The sequence below is a fragment of the Centroberyx affinis genome, unplaced genomic scaffold (assembly GCF_046629955.1).
Source record: "Centroberyx affinis isolate AG114_WGS23_722 - 3 ecotype Tasmania unplaced genomic scaffold, CSIRO-AGI_Caff_v1 ptg000278l_1, whole genome shotgun sequence".
NCBI classification, from domain to species: domain Eukaryota; kingdom Metazoa; phylum Chordata; class Actinopteri; order Beryciformes; family Berycidae; genus Centroberyx; species Centroberyx affinis.
This window is the reverse complement of record NW_027278957.1, coordinates 86,695-107,832: the sequence shown is the minus strand read 5'-3', so window position 1 is coordinate 107,832 and position 21,138 is coordinate 86,695. Positions and strand designations below refer to the sequence as shown.

Genomic DNA, 21,138 nt, shown 5'->3' with positions numbered 1-21,138 from the left:
GGGAAAGCCCGTGTTGTGGGCATAGAAAAAAATGAAGAGGAGTAACTAATATTGGTTTGTGTAATCCAAAAAGACAGACCGAACAGCCCAGAAGCTGATTGGCTGTACTTGAGTAAACCTTTGCGCCATTGGCTGTAAGTAAGCAGGTCGAAGGTTCATTGGCTTACTGAACACCACAACAAGTCTGCCTCACTCATTAGATTTCTTCGCTAGCCATACAATACTATCTTTGGCATATATTACATGCGTGTAAGCAGCATACACTAACGTTACATTCGTGAAAAATATGGCAGCTGACGAATAGAGAAAAGTGTGTGGATCTTCACTCGATTTATCTAGAAAAGGACGGCACTTGTAAGTTTGTTTTTCATAGTAATGTAGACTTTCGGAAAAATGCCAGTTGAAGCTATACGGCCCAGGTTACGTATAATTCGTCTTGATGATTGGAAGAAACTGCTTTTAGAGGGTTAACATTAACGCTAACGTTAGCTAGTCATTAGCCAGTGGTAGCTAGCAAATCAAGCAAACCAGTTGTCAACATTGGGATCAGACTATTACCTGGAACAGTGTAACGTTAATGTTACTCGTTAGATATGGCGTCCAAGAGCAAAGATACAAAGATTAAACATATAAGAACAGTTAACGTTAGTGCAGGTAGAAAGTTGACGTTACCTAGGTTGGCGTAAACAGCTAACGTTAGATGGCTGATGTGAGGTGACATAGCCAGCTAACAGTTAATAGTTCTGAACCAGAGTTGGTGAAAAAAACACTGGAAAGTGATAACGAGCAGTTAAGATTCAAGATGATTTGCTTGCAGTATCATTTATAGAAATAAGGTAACGTTTTCACTGTAGATACTGTAATAACCAAATCTCCTCAACGTAACGTTAAGTTGGCTCGTAGTAACGTTAGCTTAATCGTAGTCAACCAAAATGGCTATTAGTACCGTCAGCGTTAACGAGTTAGCCAACGTTATAACTGTAAACGGGTACTTGACGTTGAGAGCACGCAGTCGTATTTTCATCGTTTTACAACCCAAGCGATGCGGGACCTTCTTTCGATTTCTTTTCTAACTAGGTAATTTGTCAGTATTCAGTTGGGGAAGTTCGTAGATAACATGTACCATAGGATAACGTTACACTGAATTAATAAAGGTGGAGGTAATGTACAATAAGTGAAATACTCGAATGTTATATGGACTGCCCAAATGCACTATAGGCCTAACATTACAATGTTGCACCTCATGAAACCCACCCCCCATAACAGGCTTCCTGTCTGTGGGAGTGTCCATGACTGGAATACTACTGTACATGAAAGGAGTTTTGGTATGCTGTAGTTAGCAGAAAAGTCCATGTGTACTTCCCTAAGTGCAGTAGCATGTCACTTCTTTCTCCACGTGGCTGATGTAGTTTCTGTTGAATAAACTGCATCAGCCAAATGCTCTGAAGTTTGTTGCAAATTATATTGAACTACCACCACCCTCTAGAGTCTAGGCAGTTGGCTTGAATTTACATTCACCTAATCTGGTGAGTGACACAGCACTGTTGTCATCAGTTATAAAAACTTTCCTCGGTTTGGACTAGCTGGTACTTATCCTGCTGACCATCTGGTGTATTCACATTCAACCATAAAATCCAGATACTATTTGGTGCAGTTAAATAAGTAATGTGCCTTCAAAAAATAATGTCAGCCTTTATAAAAATGACACATAACATGACGAATAACGTGCTGAAATTAAATAATGCAAGTAATGAGCTATATTCTTTGCTCTGAAAACTTGTATGCTAATTTTCTGTTGTTAAGATCCCTGATTGTATATAACTGCCTCAAAAGTAGACTAAACATGTTGATGTCCACCGAAGGGGTACATTGGCTATTTACAAGAGAACCGGCTGGTGAAAACTGTAGGTTGTCAAGAACCTTCTACTTACCATGGTGTTTAATGGGGTCCTGTCTCTGAACCCCCAACTAATTATCAATGAAGTAATCACAAACTATGAGCAAAGTTGATTTTCTGCATGTCTCCCCACAAGCAGCTCTACCCATGTAAACAATGTAAAAATGCTGACTTTAAAATAATTCCTCAAATAAGCGCTGACAGCTTGAAACTCGTTTTCCGTCTTTTGAGGCTAACTGACATTAACTAGACTTTTATCTTGACAGTATCTGGTACATATTAACAAATTAATCTTTGGTGTATTTTTGTGTGTTTTTGTGTGCTACATTTCACATTAAATATTTTCACATTTGATATTTTTCAGGATAAAACTACAGGGGCATAGAAGCATTCTGGGCCAGCACCCTGCACCTTTATTCTCATCGTAGACTTATTGGTCATCAGTCAACATGGGAAAAACTTCACTAAAAGGCAAGGAGACTTCATTTGACTATGCTTAGTAAAAACAGTGTTGTACAAGACTTAGGTTTTACAGGCACAAATTGCTCAGAGAAATAGGAAAGCAGTTTTGACTGTATGCATTGGAAGTAACTGTGTCACCTGCATGTTTCTAAACACTTTTTCAAGACGCCCCTATTGGGGATTTGTGGCCCTCTGTCAAATCATTAATATCACATTTCTCATAATACATTTTTTGTAAAAGAGAGCATTCAAGAGCTTACGCAAAGGCATTTCAGAGTTGGTAATAAAATGATGTGTCTCCGGGCTTCACTACGTTATTTCACAAATCGATGCATACAATTTTGTATTTAATTCAACCGCTGACATTAGCTCCCTCAGGAATCCTTATTCACCACCAGTGTTCAGACTCTTGTTTCTGACTCTCTTATCAATAAATGCAAATGGGAAGTATAATTACTTGGAAAGCATAACAGTTAACATTGAAAAACAATCTATTATCTCAGTCACATTTCATAGTTGATAGACTGTGTGTTACAAGTGTAACTTTTTGGACAACTTTTTTTGGGACTGAGACTGAACCACAAATGCCGGTGGCAGGCAGCCAGTATTGGTGGTTGACTGCCCAGTTTGCTCAGTTTCTTAATGTAATCAGTTTCTTTATCATCTTGATCATTTTTAGATCAGAAAGATGGCAAAAAAGAGAAGCCAGGAAGGAATATTCCACCACCAGGTACAACTCCTGCCACAATTAAAGGTAATCTCTTTTTACATTTTTATGTTATTTCAAATAAAGTGCTTGTCCAGGCCGGACACTGGGCTCCTGATAGTGGTGTTTTCCTTGATTTGTGGGTCTCGTTCCATTATATAACATTGGTAGAACAAGTGAAGTTTTGTATTAGTTGTTTTTTCTTCATCAGGATTGCCCTGTAGTAGTTTTACAGTTAAATTACTGTTGTATTAACTTATGAAATTACATGACATTGTTATACTTAATGGTGCAACCTCAAATTAATGGTGACATACTGCATTGTAGCGTATTAAATGGATTGTACTTTACTTAATATGTTTTATAAACAAGAGAAATAATAGGTCATATGTTTTTCTTTTTCATTATTTCTTTTCAGATGCTTTCAGCTGGGAAGAGTATCTGAAAGAAACGTCATCTACACCGGCTCCACCAAACTTTTTTCGTCAGGTATATTCCTCTCTTAGCCTTGGATAAACAATTCCTTTCTTTCTTGTGGAAAAGCTTGCTTTGTGCACCCAGAGTCACAGTTCGCAGTGAAGTTGGGCTGTTATTTCATTGTCCACAATAACTTAATAACTAATCAGAGAAGCTTAAAGTTGGCATCATTGTAACAAGATTTTGTTTTCAAGTCTATCTGTAACTACAGAAGTTAGGAAGGTAATCATGGTTCTGTGAATTTCTGCCAGTGGTGGTTTACAAATTGGACTTAGCCCCTCCCACAGAGTTCTGAATATAAAACCACAGGTATAAAACCACACAGAAGACTGTAATGTGTCTCCAGTACCACTACAAATGTGTTGCAGGCACATGACATTATTTCAGCTCAGACAGAGACAAGTGTTGAGCAAACAAAGATTTGTTGTATTTGATTTGAAGAGTGCTATCAGTAGCAGCACTTACGGTACTGTCCTAATGTCTGCAGGCCAGAGTCCCGCCCTCCAACGACTTCAAGGTCGGAATGAAGCTCGAAGCCCATGACCCGCGCAATTCCACCTCAGTTTGTATTGCCACGGTAATGGGTTTAACAGGCGTGCGTCTGCGTCTCCGTCTGGATGGGAGTGACAATAGCAATGACTTCTGGAGACTGGTAGACTCGTCTGACATCCAGCCAATCGGCACCTGTGAGAAGAATGGAGATATGCTGCAACCACCACTGGGTATGGGGGCTAAAACTCAGGGGAGGTGGGGATGAAGAGGAACACAGTGTATGGTCAGCATCATTGATAACCCTTGCAGTTTTGTTGGTAATTATTTAAAGATGGTAAATGAATAATCTCCATCTTCACTACTTAATTTTGACTCAAAATTACAGAACAAATGATCTGCCATGACAGAATCTTCATGAAAATAATGATTCTGTCATTACTATGTGCTTCTGGTTACTTATTACGAGGGACGCTGTCTATAGAAACACCATGGCAGGACCACAAAATCTCAGCAGCAATAAAAGAAGAAATGGCAGTCTAATAAAATTGAACTGAAAGTAACTGCAAGATCGTTGTGTAGAAAAATGAATATGTCATTTTGATGTTCACATTCTCTTTTGTAGGAGCGTTTTTTTCCTTTAAGCAGTGAAATATCACTTTTGTACTGAGAGCTGTGCTGGCTTTTACAGTGATTGCAGAAAAAAGATTTATATGGAAAGGAAAGCTAAAAAATGACCAGGACAGTGTTTTTGGCGCACAAAAGTTCAGTTCACTTAAGTCTTCTAATGGTTGCAGTTTCCTCTAAATTTAAGTCTTTCATAGCACATTAAAGGATAACGCTGGTGTTTTTTAATGCATTTCTTACCGTCAACAAATCCTATGAAAATAACAAAATCGTTGTTATTATCCATTGTATTAAAAAACCATTAAAAACACGTCACAGAGCCATGCCGTTGCTCTGGGCAGCATATTTCATCATTGCGTTGCACCGGACCAGCCGACTTTTTCCTCAAACAACTTAATAAGCCGACCGTAAACACGTTTGCGATCTCAGGAAAGTAGTTCCGTAGCACCGAAAATAGTCCCCGGCGTAATGAAGAATTTGTTCCCATTTGAATTTGATTTGGTAATAACTACAACAGTCTGACTTTTCATGGTAACAGTTCGTGATTTTTAAAATTGAAACTATGTCTTTGTGAGCTGTATTTAAAGATTTTTAGCTTACAGCTGGAGCCAATGACTTCCGGGTTGAAGGCTAAAAACGGAACGTGGGAAGTCTGAAAGTAACGGGAGTAGAGCAAACGCATTGTTGATTTTGTTATTTTCATAGGATTTGTTGACGGTAAGAAATGCATTAAAAAAACACCAGCGTTATCATTTAAGGAATTTATTCCTACAGCTATAATTTGTCTTGGTTTGATCATGTACTCCTTATACCAAATTCCTCCATTACATGCCACTGGGCTTCATCTTTTACAGCAGATTCTACACCACATGTGTGGATGTAATATAGAATATCTGGATAGCATTATGATTCCCTACATCTCTATATTCTAAGCTGTCAACCAAGCCCAAAATAGTCACCTACACACTATCTTGAAGTTACGTATCATGCCCCTTTCAGAGAGGATGTCCTGGATATCTCATAGAAGTCTACTGGGAAAGAAATTGCCAGAAGAATCTCGGTGAAATATGTACTATTTCTAACTCTTCACATCTTTTTGCTCAGTGTAGCTTAGAATAAAGATATTTCGGTTATTATCACCCCAAACAGTTAATCCACACTACCCACATAGTGTTGCTTAGAATATGCCATGGAAGTGAAAGAGAATTTCCCTACAGGGATCAATTAAGTATAGCATTATTGCATTATTATTATCATCATTTGGATGCTTTGGGAGAAACTTGAAGTGAACATATTAGTATGTAGTAGTAACACTTACAGGGAATGTATAGTTGGTCATTGCATCTATTAGGAAGTGTAAGTAGTTAGTTCAGTCTTGGGTGCTGCTTAGGGCTGCAACTAATGATTATTTTCATTGTCGATTAATCTGTTGATTATTTTCTCGATTAATCGATTAGTTGTTTGTTCTATAAAATGTCAGAAAATGGTGAAAAATGTCAATCAGTGTTTCCCAAAGCCCAAGATGACGTCCTCAAATGTCTTGTTTTGTCCACAACCCAAAGATATTCAGTTTACTGTCATAGAGGAGTAAAGAAACCAGAAAATATTCACATTTAAGAAGCTGGAATCAGAGAATTTTGACTTATTTTTCTTAAAAAATTACTCAAACCGATTAATCGATTATCAAAATAGTTGGCGATTAATGTAATAGTTGACAACTAATCGATTAATCGTTGCAGCTCTAGTGCTGCTGGTCAGTTCTGAATTTTCCTTAGTTTAAATTGGGGATGGGTAACTTTGAATGGAGGAAGCCAAAAAATCCTATGTAGTAATTACATGGGGCTTTAAGGTGTGTTTTTACATGAGAGTGCACCACTGGCATATAAAATCCATGTCTCAGCTCATATTTGTTGTAATAAGTCTGGAATAATCAGAATAACACGATAATGAAGGTACAATATGTACATGTTTGGTATGAGGTGCGTGTGTAGGTGCACATTAGTTAAAGGATTTTTAGGCATGTGTTGATTTTTGCAGGAGTTCTAAAGCATTTCAAAGGACCTTGATAATGTTCAGCAAATTATTGTGATTCTATTCCCATCATTTGTGACTGGTACATCTGGAAAATAGTGAAAAGAAAATTAGGCGAAGTCATCTTCGTTAACTTCAAGGCTCCACAACACCTCACTAACATGCGACTACAAATGGCAGCATAACTTGAAGAAATACCCTTCAAGTCACTAAGTCCATTCCCTGTGACTTTGCTAGAGGTCATAGTAGTCTCAAAAACAACATAATGGTCTGGGCAAGAATAGGTGAAAATAGGCAAAAAAATAGCCAAAAGAGCAGCATTTGTTAATATAACAGCACATGTACATGAGAAGTTGAAGTGGGGACGAAAACGTGAAGGGTGAAGTAATGAAAAGCAGAAGAAGTGAGTTATCCACTAAATCACAAGGTGTGCCAATAATGCTGACCAACACTGCAGAGTCTTCATTTTGTCTCTTGAAATATCTTAACTTTTCTTTCTACTCTTTTCTCAAGGATTTCGGATGAACGCCTCCTCATGGCCTATGTTCCTACTGAGAACGTTAAATGGAGCAGAAATGGCTCCAGCAACAGCCTTTAAAAAAGTATGCATTCATTCAAATATCAGTTTGTCATACAGAAAGTATAAGGTCTTGTCTTGGTGGCAATATATTTATTAATAATGTGTTTCAACGTGGCTGTTGCGCCCATTTTCAGGAACCCCCAAGGCCCGCCCAGAACAGCTTTAAGCCCGGCATGAAGCTGGAAGCTGTGGACAAGAAGAACCCATACCTCATCTGCCCTGCCACCATTGGAGAAGTGAAGGGCGATGAGGTCTTTGTGATGTTTGATGGGTGGCGGGGTGCCTTTGACTACTGGTGCAAGTATGACTCCCGGGACATCTTCCCTGTGGGCTGGTGCTCCATCACCAAGCACAGTCTGCAGCCACCAGGCAACAGTGGTAAGTGTAAGTAAACCCCTAGGTGGCAGCAGAGTTCTGCTTGTGCCATGACTATCTGAGGCAGACGCTATTGTTGTGATCAGTGTTTGCTTTACATTAATTTAGCTGCGGTGTCCCCCCACAGCTGGGAAATTGCTCCCACATATAGAAAAATATAAATACAGTGAACATTAATCATCTTGCCTTATTGCTTAGCCTGGCAGAATAAATACACACACAGAATAAAAACACACACAGAACATAGAATACAAAGCATGGAACAAAAGTAGAATACGCACCTTGAAAGCTGCTCCCAAGATGTTAATGAACATGTAGGCAGCTGATGATGTGATGTGCTCTTCCTTAGACAAAAGGTATTTCAAAACCAGCGCCACTATATAGTCACACTTACCTCCCTGAAGGGCTAGGTCATGTGACTAGCCACAGGACCCCATCCAGATATCATGCTTAGTGCCGGCATAAGCACAGCAAAGAGTAATCAACTGCGGTATATTTGTGAAAGAATTTTGCATAGTGCGTATTAGACAGGTGTGACGGAGCATCTATTACCATGACATCATGCTTGGTTTTTGTGATCTCTCCTCTCTCCAAAAATAAGTCTTTTTTTGTCTGAATACGGCCCTTCTAGTAACTAGTTGGATTATAGTTTACTGTTCTATAGAAAGTTGCGGTATTCATTTGTCTTTTGATCTCCTGATCTTATGCCGAACTTAACACAAGGACAATAGCTCCACCCGTCCCGTTTGATACCCTAATGCATCCCGTTTGGCCCTGGTACGATTGTTGGGTATCTTATACTCTCTTTTTGCCCAGAGGGAGAGACACATCTATTTCCACCAGCCTATAATAAGTCTGAATGGAGGAGTTTCTGTATTACCTCTGAATGGTGTGTGGGGTGTCAAAGGCTGGGCAGGGGTTGCTGATGATGCTGCAGAGGGGCATTGGTGGTTATCTGAGTGCCAGCCCAGGACCTTGAACAAAGGTATCAGGAAAATTATTAGAGTACTCATTTTCACTAAAAACAAACTGTTATTTTTAAATTCCTAAAGAATTTATTGAAATTAATAATTGTACTGAAATCTTGTACAAAGGACAGTTCCTTGCTGAGTTCTGAGAAACAGTTTTCAGAAATGGCGTTACTGGAGAAACTGATCATTTTTGGCATCTGCACTTTTTCTTCCCAGATTATGTCGCCTGTGTAAGTGTTAAGGCGTCTAAATTTATACACCTTGGGATAAGCTTTCACTTTACAGACTCCACTACCACAATTGCAATTACAGCACAGGCGTCCATATGTTATGATAGAAGTATCCAAATAAGAGCCAGTCTTTAACTGCACCACCTTACTGGAAGTGATCCTGGAAGGGGAACAGGAGTGAAACTGTGTCTCAGATACAAAATTACCTCTATCCCCAACATCTACAAAAACCAAGAAATACTGGTTGGCTCTACCAGCATTGTTAGATTAACATGCTGGTGTTACTGGGTTTCTCTGTCATTTTTCTACTACTAGATAGATAGATAGATAGATAGATAGATAGATAGATAGATAGATAGATAGATAGATAGATAGATAGACAGATAAATACTTTATTGATCCCAAAGGAAATTCTGGATCTACTAATGTGCCTAGATCACTGCACAGGGACATTTTATGCATTTCAGAGTGACATTTCCTTATGCTGTCTTATTGAGTTAGAAACTATAAAATATCCTGCTGACAGTCATTCTTCTTGAAGCAACAATCCATAAATGTGAATTTAAGCGTCCATTTTTTTTTCCTACTCACTAGCTTACTTGTTCCTCTCAGGCAAAAATGTTATGTGGTGTCGTTCCTAGACAAATTCCCAGATAAATGTAACAGTATAGTTTTACTTAAGAACTGATTGATGATATATTTGTTTTTTAACAAAGAACCATTCAGTCAGTCAGCACTCCATAGAGTTTTACAAGGTGACATGAAATGGTAAAATGTGACCAAGCACCACAAGCCCTTTCATTAAACAGAAATAACCCTAAATTACAGCAGCAAACCCACACAATGGGCAATGGCCTAAAGATTATGTACAATAAAGGGGACATCAGAAAATGAGGGGAAAAAATAGGAAAAACATTGGTAATTGCTTTTAATCACCTCTTTGCAATGATATCTGCCAAATGTCATGATGATTGGGCTAAGTCAACATGAGTTATAACATAATTTTGTGATAGGCCACACCCTCTTGCAAATTGTTTTAATATCTTTAAAACTGCATACCCAGTGGGATGATCACAGGCAAATTTGTAGGATGGGCCACATTGATGGGTGTAAGTGGCAAGAAAAAGCCAGGCCCCAAATCAAGGATAAACTTGGTCAAAGTGCTGGTGCTTGTTACTGCGAGCAGAGATTAGAGGTTTATCTGGAGCATGTCTTTAGACATTACAGGGGATGGATGATGGTTGGCATTTGCCCATGCCTGCATGTTTTACTTTATATCTAAAACGTATAGAATGATAAACTGAATATTTAATCCAGTATAGAGAAGCCAATATCTAGACCTATATCCAGACAGTGAAATGTAGGCCAATGTTATTGTGTAATGTGAATCACTGTGCCAGGTTTTCTTTTGCTTTTGGAGAGCACAGTTAAGTTTAAGTGGTAGTTTCCAGTGGGGTTGGTTGCCCACAGGGTTGATGACTTAAAAGTGGATGAATACTCCAAGATTTTTTTTATTTAATTAAGCACAAAGTTCCAGTCCCAAGCAATTTTTATACTGAGTTGCAACATGTAGATGTAACTCTGTAGAAAACTATGATGTGGTATTTTCAACTTGATCTTCTAGAGTTATGTGGGTCTGTTAAATTTGAGCTCCAATTTAAAAAAGGTTAACCCTCCACCCCAAACATCAGCATTTACATTTTTTTAGCATTTGCTAACAAACATAACACAGTTGGAACATATAAAAAATATGCAAGGTATCTGTTGATGCTAAAAATTCAGATATTAAGAAAAATTACAGATATTTTGAACAAAATGTATGGGCTTGATATGCTGTATTTTCATGTAGGTGTTAAATGTATTTTCATTTGGAGTTTAATAGGCGGGCTGTGCTGTCATAGCATAAAGGCCTGTGTGATAAGTCTGACACAAAACATCGGAGCAAAGTATGTGTGGGCGGATTTTGACGCATTTAATGCAACGTAGGCGTATCTGAAAGCCTACAGAGTAACTGCAAGAGACTTGTATGACTTGTACTGAATTCACATCTGCAGAGACTCCTGAACTCTGAAGGCGCTCCGATGCACGGCTTATAAAAGGTCTCTCTGCCTCATGATATTGCGTTCCCATTGAGCTGACGGCCTTAGGAGACAGGAGAGTCTAAATGTTTCTATGTATTGCACATGAAGCTTTGCAGATATACTGTGGAGAGCTGTCACTGAGTCCTGTCAGAGTGAGAGAAAAAAGACAGGATGCGAGGTCAGAGATAGAGAACAGGCAGGGAGAAGAGGGAGGGGAGGGACGAAGGAGGACGATTTATGTCCTTCACATCCTACCTGTTTACATGGAAAAATTATGTTTACATAAAAGCTACACAGTCCAGTCTAGGACAGGAGCTGAACCGTGTCTGTGTGTAGAACCCTGGGTAGAGAGGATAAGATTATATCAACTAAAAAACACACATAAAAAAATTGCATATGGCATGTTCTATACCCCTAGCTTAGTTTGAGTCATTTTAGTTTACATAATTAATTTTACCTGCTCATGTAGGAGCTCCAACATACACTCCAACACACCCTTAAAAGGTTTGGGAGGGGCTTAGGCAGAGAGTAACCCCCCTCTCTTTACCCAGCCCCAGCCCCGCCCCCCCCCCCCCTCGTCTGTCCACTCCTCCCCCATCTAATGCGAATCAGTCTATGTCTGCCTACCCTGGCTCCTCTGTCAGTGTGGGCTTTGTTTTGGGCTTGCACTGAATTTTGGATGAAAATTTATATTCGGGGTTTTACGCAAGGGTAGTGTTGGGGAATCTTGAGTGTATCATGAAACTGAGAAATGTGCACTAGCTGAGGAGAAGGGCTGCTGCTGTGTGTGTGGGCATGTGCATTTAAAATCTTTTTTGTTGTACATTTTTTTCCCCCCAGTACGGTGAGTTCCGCTTTTATTCTGTTTCTATTCTTGGCTTGGCATTTTTTCTCATGTGGAGAGAGAACCAACATGTCTTCAAAATGAGTGAGATGCTGGAGTGGGGTTTCCTGTCTTTGTTCACACTGTAGATAAGAAAAATCTTATTTAAAACCTTTTTGAAAATAATGGATGTTTAGTCTTATATTCATTTAAATTCTGTGCGTAAGACTTTCTATGCTGTTTGATTTATGTATTTTCATTGTTACTTTCCTCTAGATGTGTGTGTGTGGTCTTCAACTCTTTGGAATTGTATTTATTGACTTAGGAGGATCTGTTTTATCTAAAAATGGTGAACTAATTAATATTGACCTCACCTCTAGCCCACCTGTGAGAGTTTCTACAATGTACTGAATGTATGTTGCTAGCGCAGCTATGCTTTTAGGGGTTGTTTGAGTTCGCAGAAAAATGCACTGTAGTTGTTTGACAGGAGATGGTGCAGTTGTAATTATGTTCTAATTATGGATGTTATTAAGAAAACTAGGCAACTTGTCAGTGTCAACTTGTCAGGAGCCTATTGTATATTATAATGTGGCATTGTTCTATAGAAACTCCTCCCCCACCGATGAAGTCCTTTACTGTCAGCTTATGAAAATGCACGCCATGGAAATTGTAAAATCAAAGTAATTGAAACTCTGTGCTAGGGTTGTCATGATACTAGAATTTCTAACTTCAATACAATACCCAGGAAAATATCGATATGCAATACCATTTTCGATACCACAGGAAAAAAATGCATTTCAATCTTTTTTTTAAAAAAAATATTGTTTTCATGTTAAAATATAATTTTAACATGAAAACAATATTTCAAAGTTGTCTGAGATCAAACAGCACATTTTTGATTGACAGGTGTCAATCGCCGTCATGATTTGCTCTTTATTGAGGGGAGAGAGCTTATACTGCACAAGCATGTGAAACATCATATTGCCTCCTGGCCTCTGCAGCATAGACTGTAAGCAACTAAGCAAAAAACACAGACACAGAGTGTGTGTGTGTGTGTGTGTGTGTGTGTGTGTGTGTGTGTGTGGCTAGTGGAGGCGGAGAAATAATATGTTTGATTTTTCATTAAGAGAAAGCACTGCTGGTATCGATACTGTTGCAAATGAGTATTGTATCCATTTAAATTTTTAGTATCAATACTTATCGAAGTATCGATAGTTTTGACAACCCTACTCTGTGCCACTGTAATTGGAGGACTACCCCTATCATGTCCAATAATGAAGTGTCCCTCCCCCCAAAATATGCACTAGGGGGTCTTTGCTGTAACACTCATCCCACCCACCAACACCAGCTTATTTCGTAGGTCACTGGGTCAAGAGGAAATGACATCCCATATGCCTCCCTAATTTGCCAGAAGTGATACAGTGATGGGACAAGTTACAGACCATCCTTCATTTTTATAATCTGCTCTCTTTGGGCAGATATATGCGCCTGTGAAATCTAGCCAAAGGCAGCTGGTGTAACCATTGAACCACCAGGCCACCTTTTCTTGCATGTTTCCATGTCTTATCTTTTTGTGTTTAGCTTTGGTGTCATTATTTGGCTTAAGCTCATTTGCAATACACTCAAACTCTTGATTGTTAATAAAGAAACAGTAAAATCATAAACAGGTCTTTTCTGCTCTCTATCAGCTGAATGCAGATCTGTGTTCCTCAAGAGTCAGAGCTGCTCAAAGACGGGCTTTAATCAGTCAAGACCCCCCTTCTGTCCTTTGTCCCCTGACCTGGGGGACACTTAAGTTTGACGATGCTTATCTCTTGCTCATGACAAGAATTGCATATATAGGCTAGTGAGTGTACAGATAAAGGAAGGGGTATTACAATCACACACTGCAGGCCAGAGTTCATTAGGCTAATTTTACCATTTTCTAATGGTAAACTGGTTGGATGGCTGATGTGAGATGTTTGGCCGTTGCTGTCTAAAATGATACCTCAAATTCTGTAGAATTGATCGTGTTCTGTTTTGAGAGACTTTCTCTATATGTGGCATCTCTGTTAAAGTACCAACAGCCATCTCCAACAAAGAATCCAGTGGTTCTCCTAGTGTCAGTCTTAATAGACCTTTTGTACATTGGATTGTTTCAAAGGTATTAGATTTGGTAGGTTATTTTTTAAATAGTGACATTCACTCTCTCCATGACAGTTGCTCTGTTTTTATGCTTTTATTACAGTCACCCTGCCAAAGAACCTGCAGATTCTCTCGGCATCACCCTCCAAGCCCAGCAGGCGCTCCATGCAGTCCCCCTACAGGCTCCCCAACCCCCTGCCCCCTTTGCCTGTTAGGAAAGGGGTAAGGGGGCGTCGGCCCAAGAGCGAGACCATTGCCCTGCTCAAAGCTGTGGCAGAGGCAGCAGCTGCCCAAAACGGGACAACACCAGAAAACACACAACTTGTACCCAGGCCCCACAAGAAGAGAGGCCCCAAACCTGGGAGCAAGGTGAGAGAATGTTGAATTGTGTTTCTGAATGCACGCTTTAATGGTCTCAGATATTTGAGCACTGGATGATAATTTTTACTTATTCTATTTCCTCCAAAAATGTTAAATCATACGTGTGCTGTGTTTTTCAGAGAAAGCCCAAGGTTCTCCAGAGCACAGCACAGCTGCCCAGCATCCAGGTGCCACAGGAAAGCCCTGCCAGCCTCAGCTCAGTGGTCTCAACCGGTAAGGATTAATGGTCTTGTTAATGAAATGACATTATTCATTGAACCCTCCCTCCCACAATTAGCCATTGCATTTTCTGTACTGAATGAAAGGACATCATTAGAGTATCAGATTTGTTCAGTATGTGTCTTCTTGTGTTTGTGTGTTGTTCCAGTGTGTGTGTATGTGAACAAGCACGGAAACTGTGGTCCCCACCTGGACAGGAAGCAGATGCAGCATCTGCCAGACCACTTTGGCCCAGGGCCAGTGAATTCTGTGCTCCAGCAGGTGGTCCAGTCATGTATAGACTGCGCTTACCAGCCTAAAGTCCTGCTCAGTGCGCTGCAAACCCACTCAGGAGGAGGAGAGGTTGTCAGAGGTAACAACACACAGCCAGTACCAGTTCTAGGTTTTTGTTTATCATAACCCACAGGTATTTTTATTATTACAGTGACATTTCAGAGATTTCTAGTTTAATAATGGACACTCTCTGTAGATGGCTGTACAGTTAGCCAAGCCCTTTCTCCAGTAGATGAATGATAGACGCACATGTTTTTGTCTTTTGTCCCAGTGAGAACAGATGGTGGAGTTCGTCTGGTGAAACTACCGTCGGCTTCCAGTGCTTCCTTCGTGCTGCGCTTCTTGGAGACTGTGTGTCGTCACCTGCAATGTGACAACTTGTTCAGCAGCCAACCATTTAGCCACTACACCTATGACAGGACCAAGTCAGGTAATGGCTATACATTCAGTTCGCATAAGTGATATATCAGCAAGAGAAATGGAATCCCCATTCTATTCTACTAGACTTTATGAAAAAGACTCAAACTGAACTCTAGAAATGTTGTCTACTTGTAAAACTAAAATAAAACAAGTGCACTAGTGCTTTATAGATGCTTGGGTGGAGTGGGAGGGTATGCATGATTGGAGTGAGTGAAACTACGTTGACCTTAAAAACTCCACCTGTTAACACCAAAATGATTTGTCAGCACAGTGTTGTATCTATGATGATTTGACCTGTTTATATCTGTGGCATTGGTTGCAGTCAGTTCTCCCGTGTTTTGTGTTCCAGTGAAAGAAGAGGCGTTGGAGGCACCGTCTCTGGGCCGGGGCAGTAAGCGGAGTCTCTCTGGGGTCTCTCCGCCATATGCAGCCCCTCTGTCTCCTAAACATTTGCGTACTGAGGCCCACCCTTCAGAAGGTACAGCTCACTGTCTTCATACTTGTAATACACTCAATCACATCTCTACATTTTCCCCTAATCTGTTTTTCTGTCCTCTCATTTCCCCTTTTTTATTTTTTTATTTTTTTACTTCCATTTTAATTCCTGACAAGAAATAACTTCACAATAACTTCACACTTAACTGAATGCAGTTTTAATTTTTAATAGTAGCCTCAGTGCAATAGACTTCTTTAGCATGCATTTAGATCGCAAGTTGATCTTTATTATCCTTGGGGAACATTTGGTTGACAAACTGCATCCGTGGTTGGCAAAATCCATTCAAGAAAACAAACAGGCGCTCCATCAGATATATATCCCAGCTCCATAGAGACCCAGTGTAGTTGATCGTTTAGTGCTACAGCATTTAATGCTATTGTCAGCATTAAAGTGCACTCACTTTCTGATTGCCGCTGGAGTAGTGGAGATACTAAAATGCATAATGCATTATGCTGGGCTAGAGGTGTTTGTTTCCTTCCCTGCTGTATGTTAACAAGCAGGGTTAGGGATTTGCAGGGGTTAGCTGCTTTTGTTCTTAGATGCACATGTGCCATCCTGCCATCCTACTTGGGATTAAACTACAGTAAGACACTAACGATAACTACCAGCTACTAACATTGCAAAGTAATTAAATCTTACCATATTACAGTCCCTTGAAAAAGTAGAAATCCAAATAGCCATCCACAAACTCTGCTAAGCTTTGTTTGGTGGCCATGTACTGACTGAAATGGTTGTTTTGCTGACGTTCCTGACTGCCCCCTCTAATTTGCCTTAACTATGCATATTTCCCAGCATGAAAACAAGGCAACATGAAACACCGCTCGGCACAAAACAGAAAAGTAACATAAATCTTGTCATCACTGAAGGACTAGAACTTCCTTTGTTGAAGTTTTTAGCTGAACTTGTATGGTTTCAGTCTGTCATCACTTTCAATTCATGTATATTTGTAGGAGGGTATTGTCTCAAAGGCAGATTAAAGTGTGTTATAGAAGCATTTAAAATGATGGATGACTTTTGAATGTCTATTGTCTTTTGCTCTCTCCAGCAGAGACCCTGCCCCATGAGGAGAACGGTCTAATAAAGGAGCAGCGCTTCATGGACTCGGCCTCCAACTCCATGACCCCTCGACCCCAGACAGTGCGGAGTTCCTCAGAGTATCACTCCCAGGGCAGCAGCCTCTACTACCCAGGCAATGGCACACCACTGCGCCGCCTCTCCTCCAACCCTGCAGAGCTCACCTCCACACAGCCACTCAGACGAGTTGAAGGTATACCACCAAGAATCTATGGAGAGAGATTAGTGCCAGCAGAAACTGAATTTCAATTGCAGAAATTTGAAGTTTTCATATTGAGCTGTTGAATTTAAAAAATGGATTTGTTAAATAAATGGATTCAAAAATTTAATTTGAATTGAATTAATAGCAAGAATCCTTGACCGCTTTGCAGAATTGTCATCTCCTGCTGAACTTACAGATTGTAGGGTCTGATGATAACCAATGTCTGTTTAGTTAAATATGAAAATGTAGGCAAAGAGAAGAATCAATAATCATCACAGTTTCTATTGTAATATCACTGCAATAAGTAAGTGTCTTGGGTCAACTGTCACTTCAGTAGACATGTTGCATCTCAAATGAGTTGGTTCTCTCTCCTTCGAAACAAGTTTACTTGGACGTGTTATTCTGTATCCTTCGCTGCCTTGTGTGCTCAGTGTGTCTGTTCTCTTGTTTCTAGCGGCCAGCTCCACCACCGGCCCCGAGGCCCTGGCCGCTGACCGGAAAAGCCTGCAGGTGCCCAGTAAAAGCCCCTCCTCCTGGTCCATCGAGGAGGTGATGCAGTTTGTTAGGGATGCCGACCCCTCAGCACTAGCCCCACATGCTGAACTATTCAGAAAACACGTAAGTGAACTTTTGTTATTAAAAATCTTATATATATACCATTACCCAAAGCACTTTACAGTACCATGAATGCTTACATTTTTTTGGCATAGGTTGCCTTTGAGGGAATCAAACCTTGCTCCCATTGATGTAAAAAGGTTTTTTAGTGTGTATACATCATCAGTTTTAGCTGCAATAGAGAAGTTGGTTCATTGAGATAGTCCCTTTCTTTGTCTACACAGGAGATTGATGGAAAAGCCCTGATGCTGCTGCGGAGCGACATGATCATGAAATACATGGGCCTCAAACTAGGGCCTGCACTGAAGTTATGCCACCACATAGAGAGGTTGAAACAAGGCAAACTGTAGCGGGACCCAGCGCAGTCCTGTCCCTGCCACACCCATGGGCAATAACCGCTGAAAGGGCCAACGTTTGGACACAACTCGGCATATTACACCAAATGACTCATGGGGCATGCAAGGGTTACGTGTTACTCCAGACTCCACCTTGAGGGAACTTGATAGATGTTCATTTCGACTTGCAGAGTGGAGAAGTGTGCCGTGCATTGCTGACACATTACCTCATCCCCTCATCAGTGAACAGAGAGCTGTTCACGTCTAATAGACACCATTGACTTTCTGAAATCCCAAAGGAAAATAATCCCTGTAGTGTTTACATTGCATAGCACATGTGCACACGAGGACAGACTTTTTTTATGGAGATGAAATCTTTTGATCCTGGTTTCGGATCCCAAAGATGGAGAATGTTTCTTCTTATATAATGTTTTTATTCTTGTTGAGATTCCAGTTAATAAGGAAGAGTCTGTATACTAAAATGAATCCGCCAGATGTTCTTCCCCGTGTTCTTATGAGAATTCAGATGCTTTTCTCGTCTGCTCCGTTGTATAGCCGTTATCAGTTTTCTTTATTCACAACTATGCCTAAAGTTTGGGGTCATCTGCCTGTCCAAGGATTGCCCATGTCAATTCATTCCATTTCTTTCACACAATGATAGAAATTTTCCTTTGCTTGAACATCGTCAGCATGATGGTAATCAACTGTCAAGTCATCATACTGAATTCTGACTTTTCTTATTGAAACTCAAGTTTCCCATGAGTGTCCCTCAGAATCATTAACTGCTGTGTCCTGTGTGCCGTCGGCATGCTGGATGTGAATGGCATGATTTATGGTTGTGTCTTAGCGGGCCATGAGTTTGATTGCCTCCTGCTGGTTGTATTCCTGTGCAGACATGGTCTCCATCCAGTTCCTATCATTGTCAATCTGTCTGTCCCAAGCTCTGAGTCAATTTACTTAGAAATCATGGATTGGATTTATTTATTTCAATGGACAGATTGTTATGGAAGTGCAAATATGACATTTCTAAGGGCTTTATATGTTTTGTTTTGATGTGATATCTGTACCAGTCATAATCATTCAAGCTTGTCGGTCCGCCTATGACCTCAATGCCGTCACTTTGACCGTTACAATCACTGTTAGCAATCAAAACAGATATGTACAGTTTTATGGGTTTAACCATGAATATCAGCAACAGAATGTACATTTTGTAGAAAACTAAATATTTTAAGGAAATCATATATAAGTTAGAAATGTGAAGATAATGGGTGGGGGATGTGGTGAATATTTCAGACAATGTATTCCATACTGCTTTTTAATACTTAATGCAATGCTTTTAGTTGAAATACCCCCAGTAATAGAATTTGCCTTGCTTTACTTATGACATTTCTCAGGTTTATGTGGTCTTTGTTAGTACAAGCTTTTGTAGCATACTGTTTTGGAATAATATACTTAACAGAATTTTCCTTTGTTATTCCCCTCCTGACTTAAAATTACTTGTGCCATATGATATTCAACACAGGATCAAAGTGCTGTTGATTTCCCCCTTGCATCTTCTTAAAAGTACTTGAAAAATATGTGTTGCAAAAAGTCACTTGTTCATTCTGTCACACCAGAAAAACAATATGTATTGTGTTCATGATGTTGTATATTTTCGTTTTTATAAAGCTATCAAAAGCAAAGTTGTGTGTGTGTTGTTGCTGATAAGAATACATTTGGTTTGGTAAAGTCTAGTAATGTATTTTCACATTGGGGAAAAAATTGAAAAAAAGTTGCTCAATTATTTTATTTTAATTCACCAATATTACTTACAAAACATGATGATTTAGAATCAGGTAATCTGATACCCAATGCATATAAAATGAAAGCTTTGCACAATACAGACTACAATGTAGAAGAAAATGTTCAAGAACCACCTGAAAAGACAATTATTTCCATTAAATTCCTGCCATCAGTCTCTAATTTGTTTTGAAACCTTATAAGCACGAAATTAATATAAGTTGGGCCTAGATTTGTTATATTTATAAACTCATAACTTGTCATAACACATGAAACATGAGTATATAAGGATATAATGGAAGTTGTACCAGGGAGGACCTGCACCTTCAGACTGTATCTATAAAGTCTCCCTACTGCTGCTCTCTCTCAATGTTTCAGTGAGGTCAAACCCATATTATATCCAATTCTCTACTACATTATAATCAGTAGGATTTTTCAGTACACTGAATTTAAAATGGTTAAGTGGGTAAATTTCCAACATCAACTACTAACAACATCAACTTACTGAAAACACGAGAGGTTTACACTGCTCTCCAGGTGGGACTGAGAATGGTGAAAATAGTCCCAAAGAGTAGGACAGAAAACCATTTGTTCTGTTGTATTTCCTGAGCAATGGAAAACAATGCAATACTAGACATGAGTCTGCATTTCAGTATGGTTTGAATGTAGTACTGCATGTTTAAATTGTCATGTAGCATGTTTAGTTCACAAAAGAAAGATGTACATACAGAGCCCCCCTTTAAGACTGCTTCATTGAATTAATTTTGACATGAGAATATGTATTTATTCTCATTGATTTTGAACCAGTGTCATGAGGTCAAGCTTATTGATTGCCCTCTGATGACACACTGCCCTTAAATCAAAATGGCAATGACAATATCTTGTCAAGGAAAGCCAGAGATGTTTATTTAGGCTTTAGGGCTTCTATTTCACTGTCATATAAAAGTAAATACATATACAATAAGCAAACACTCAACTGCCAACACATTTCAACTGATGTGTCACTTTACTGACATTTTAATTAAAATGCTAGTTGAGTATCCAGAGGCAAAAAGACTGACAGGTACAAAGGAAGCTGTTTGGGGAATCTCCAGTCACATTGTGTCTCCTAACTGACCATATGTACACATTATAAATACAAAGAGTTGTCCAAAGAATAAATTAAGATAAAATCCTGTACCATAAAATCGATCAGTTAGTCCACAATCTGAATCAAACAATGTAATTGTGGGAACAACCCACTCATCTGAAAAAAAAAAAAAAAAAAATGTTACAAATTTAATCCGTAATGGTCAAAGAGGTTCCTGCTGGATGGACTGATGACATGAGTTAGTATACGATGTAACTGATGCTGTATTTATATAAATAAAGCAGTAGGTCAGAAGTTGAGCTTGTAGGTATTTTCCATCTCTAGTATGCATTCTCTGCTATTCAACAGGACAGTCTGCTGTTTGGCTGTTATGAGACAGAC

General features: G+C 39.5%; 1 protein-coding gene across 2 annotated transcripts; it reads left to right on the top strand.

Moving 5' to 3' along the window:
- The first annotated feature begins 279 nt into the window (after positions 1-279).
- LOC139638666 (sex comb on midleg-like protein 2) lies at positions 280-19,525 on the top strand. 2 transcript variants are annotated; one of them, XM_071512742.1, is made up of 15 exons: positions 280-354; positions 2,262-2,368; positions 3,039-3,113; positions 3,484-3,554; positions 4,030-4,264; positions 7,203-7,291; positions 7,404-7,653; positions 13,977-14,242; positions 14,374-14,467; positions 14,622-14,825; positions 15,018-15,176; positions 15,516-15,644; positions 16,711-16,929; positions 17,393-17,556; positions 17,778-19,525. In XM_071512742.1, the coding sequence occupies exons 2-15, from the start codon at positions 2,347-2,349 to the stop codon at positions 17,901-17,903; spliced, it is 2,103 nt and encodes a 700-aa protein (XP_071368843.1). In that variant the 5' UTR covers positions 280-354; positions 2,262-2,346; the 3' UTR covers positions 17,904-19,525. The 2 variants fall into 2 exon arrangements, with proteins under 2 accessions (XP_071368843.1, XP_071368837.1); XM_071512736.1 differs by having other exon boundaries at positions 16,708-16,929.
- The last annotated feature ends 1,613 nt before the right edge of the window (positions 19,526-21,138 follow it).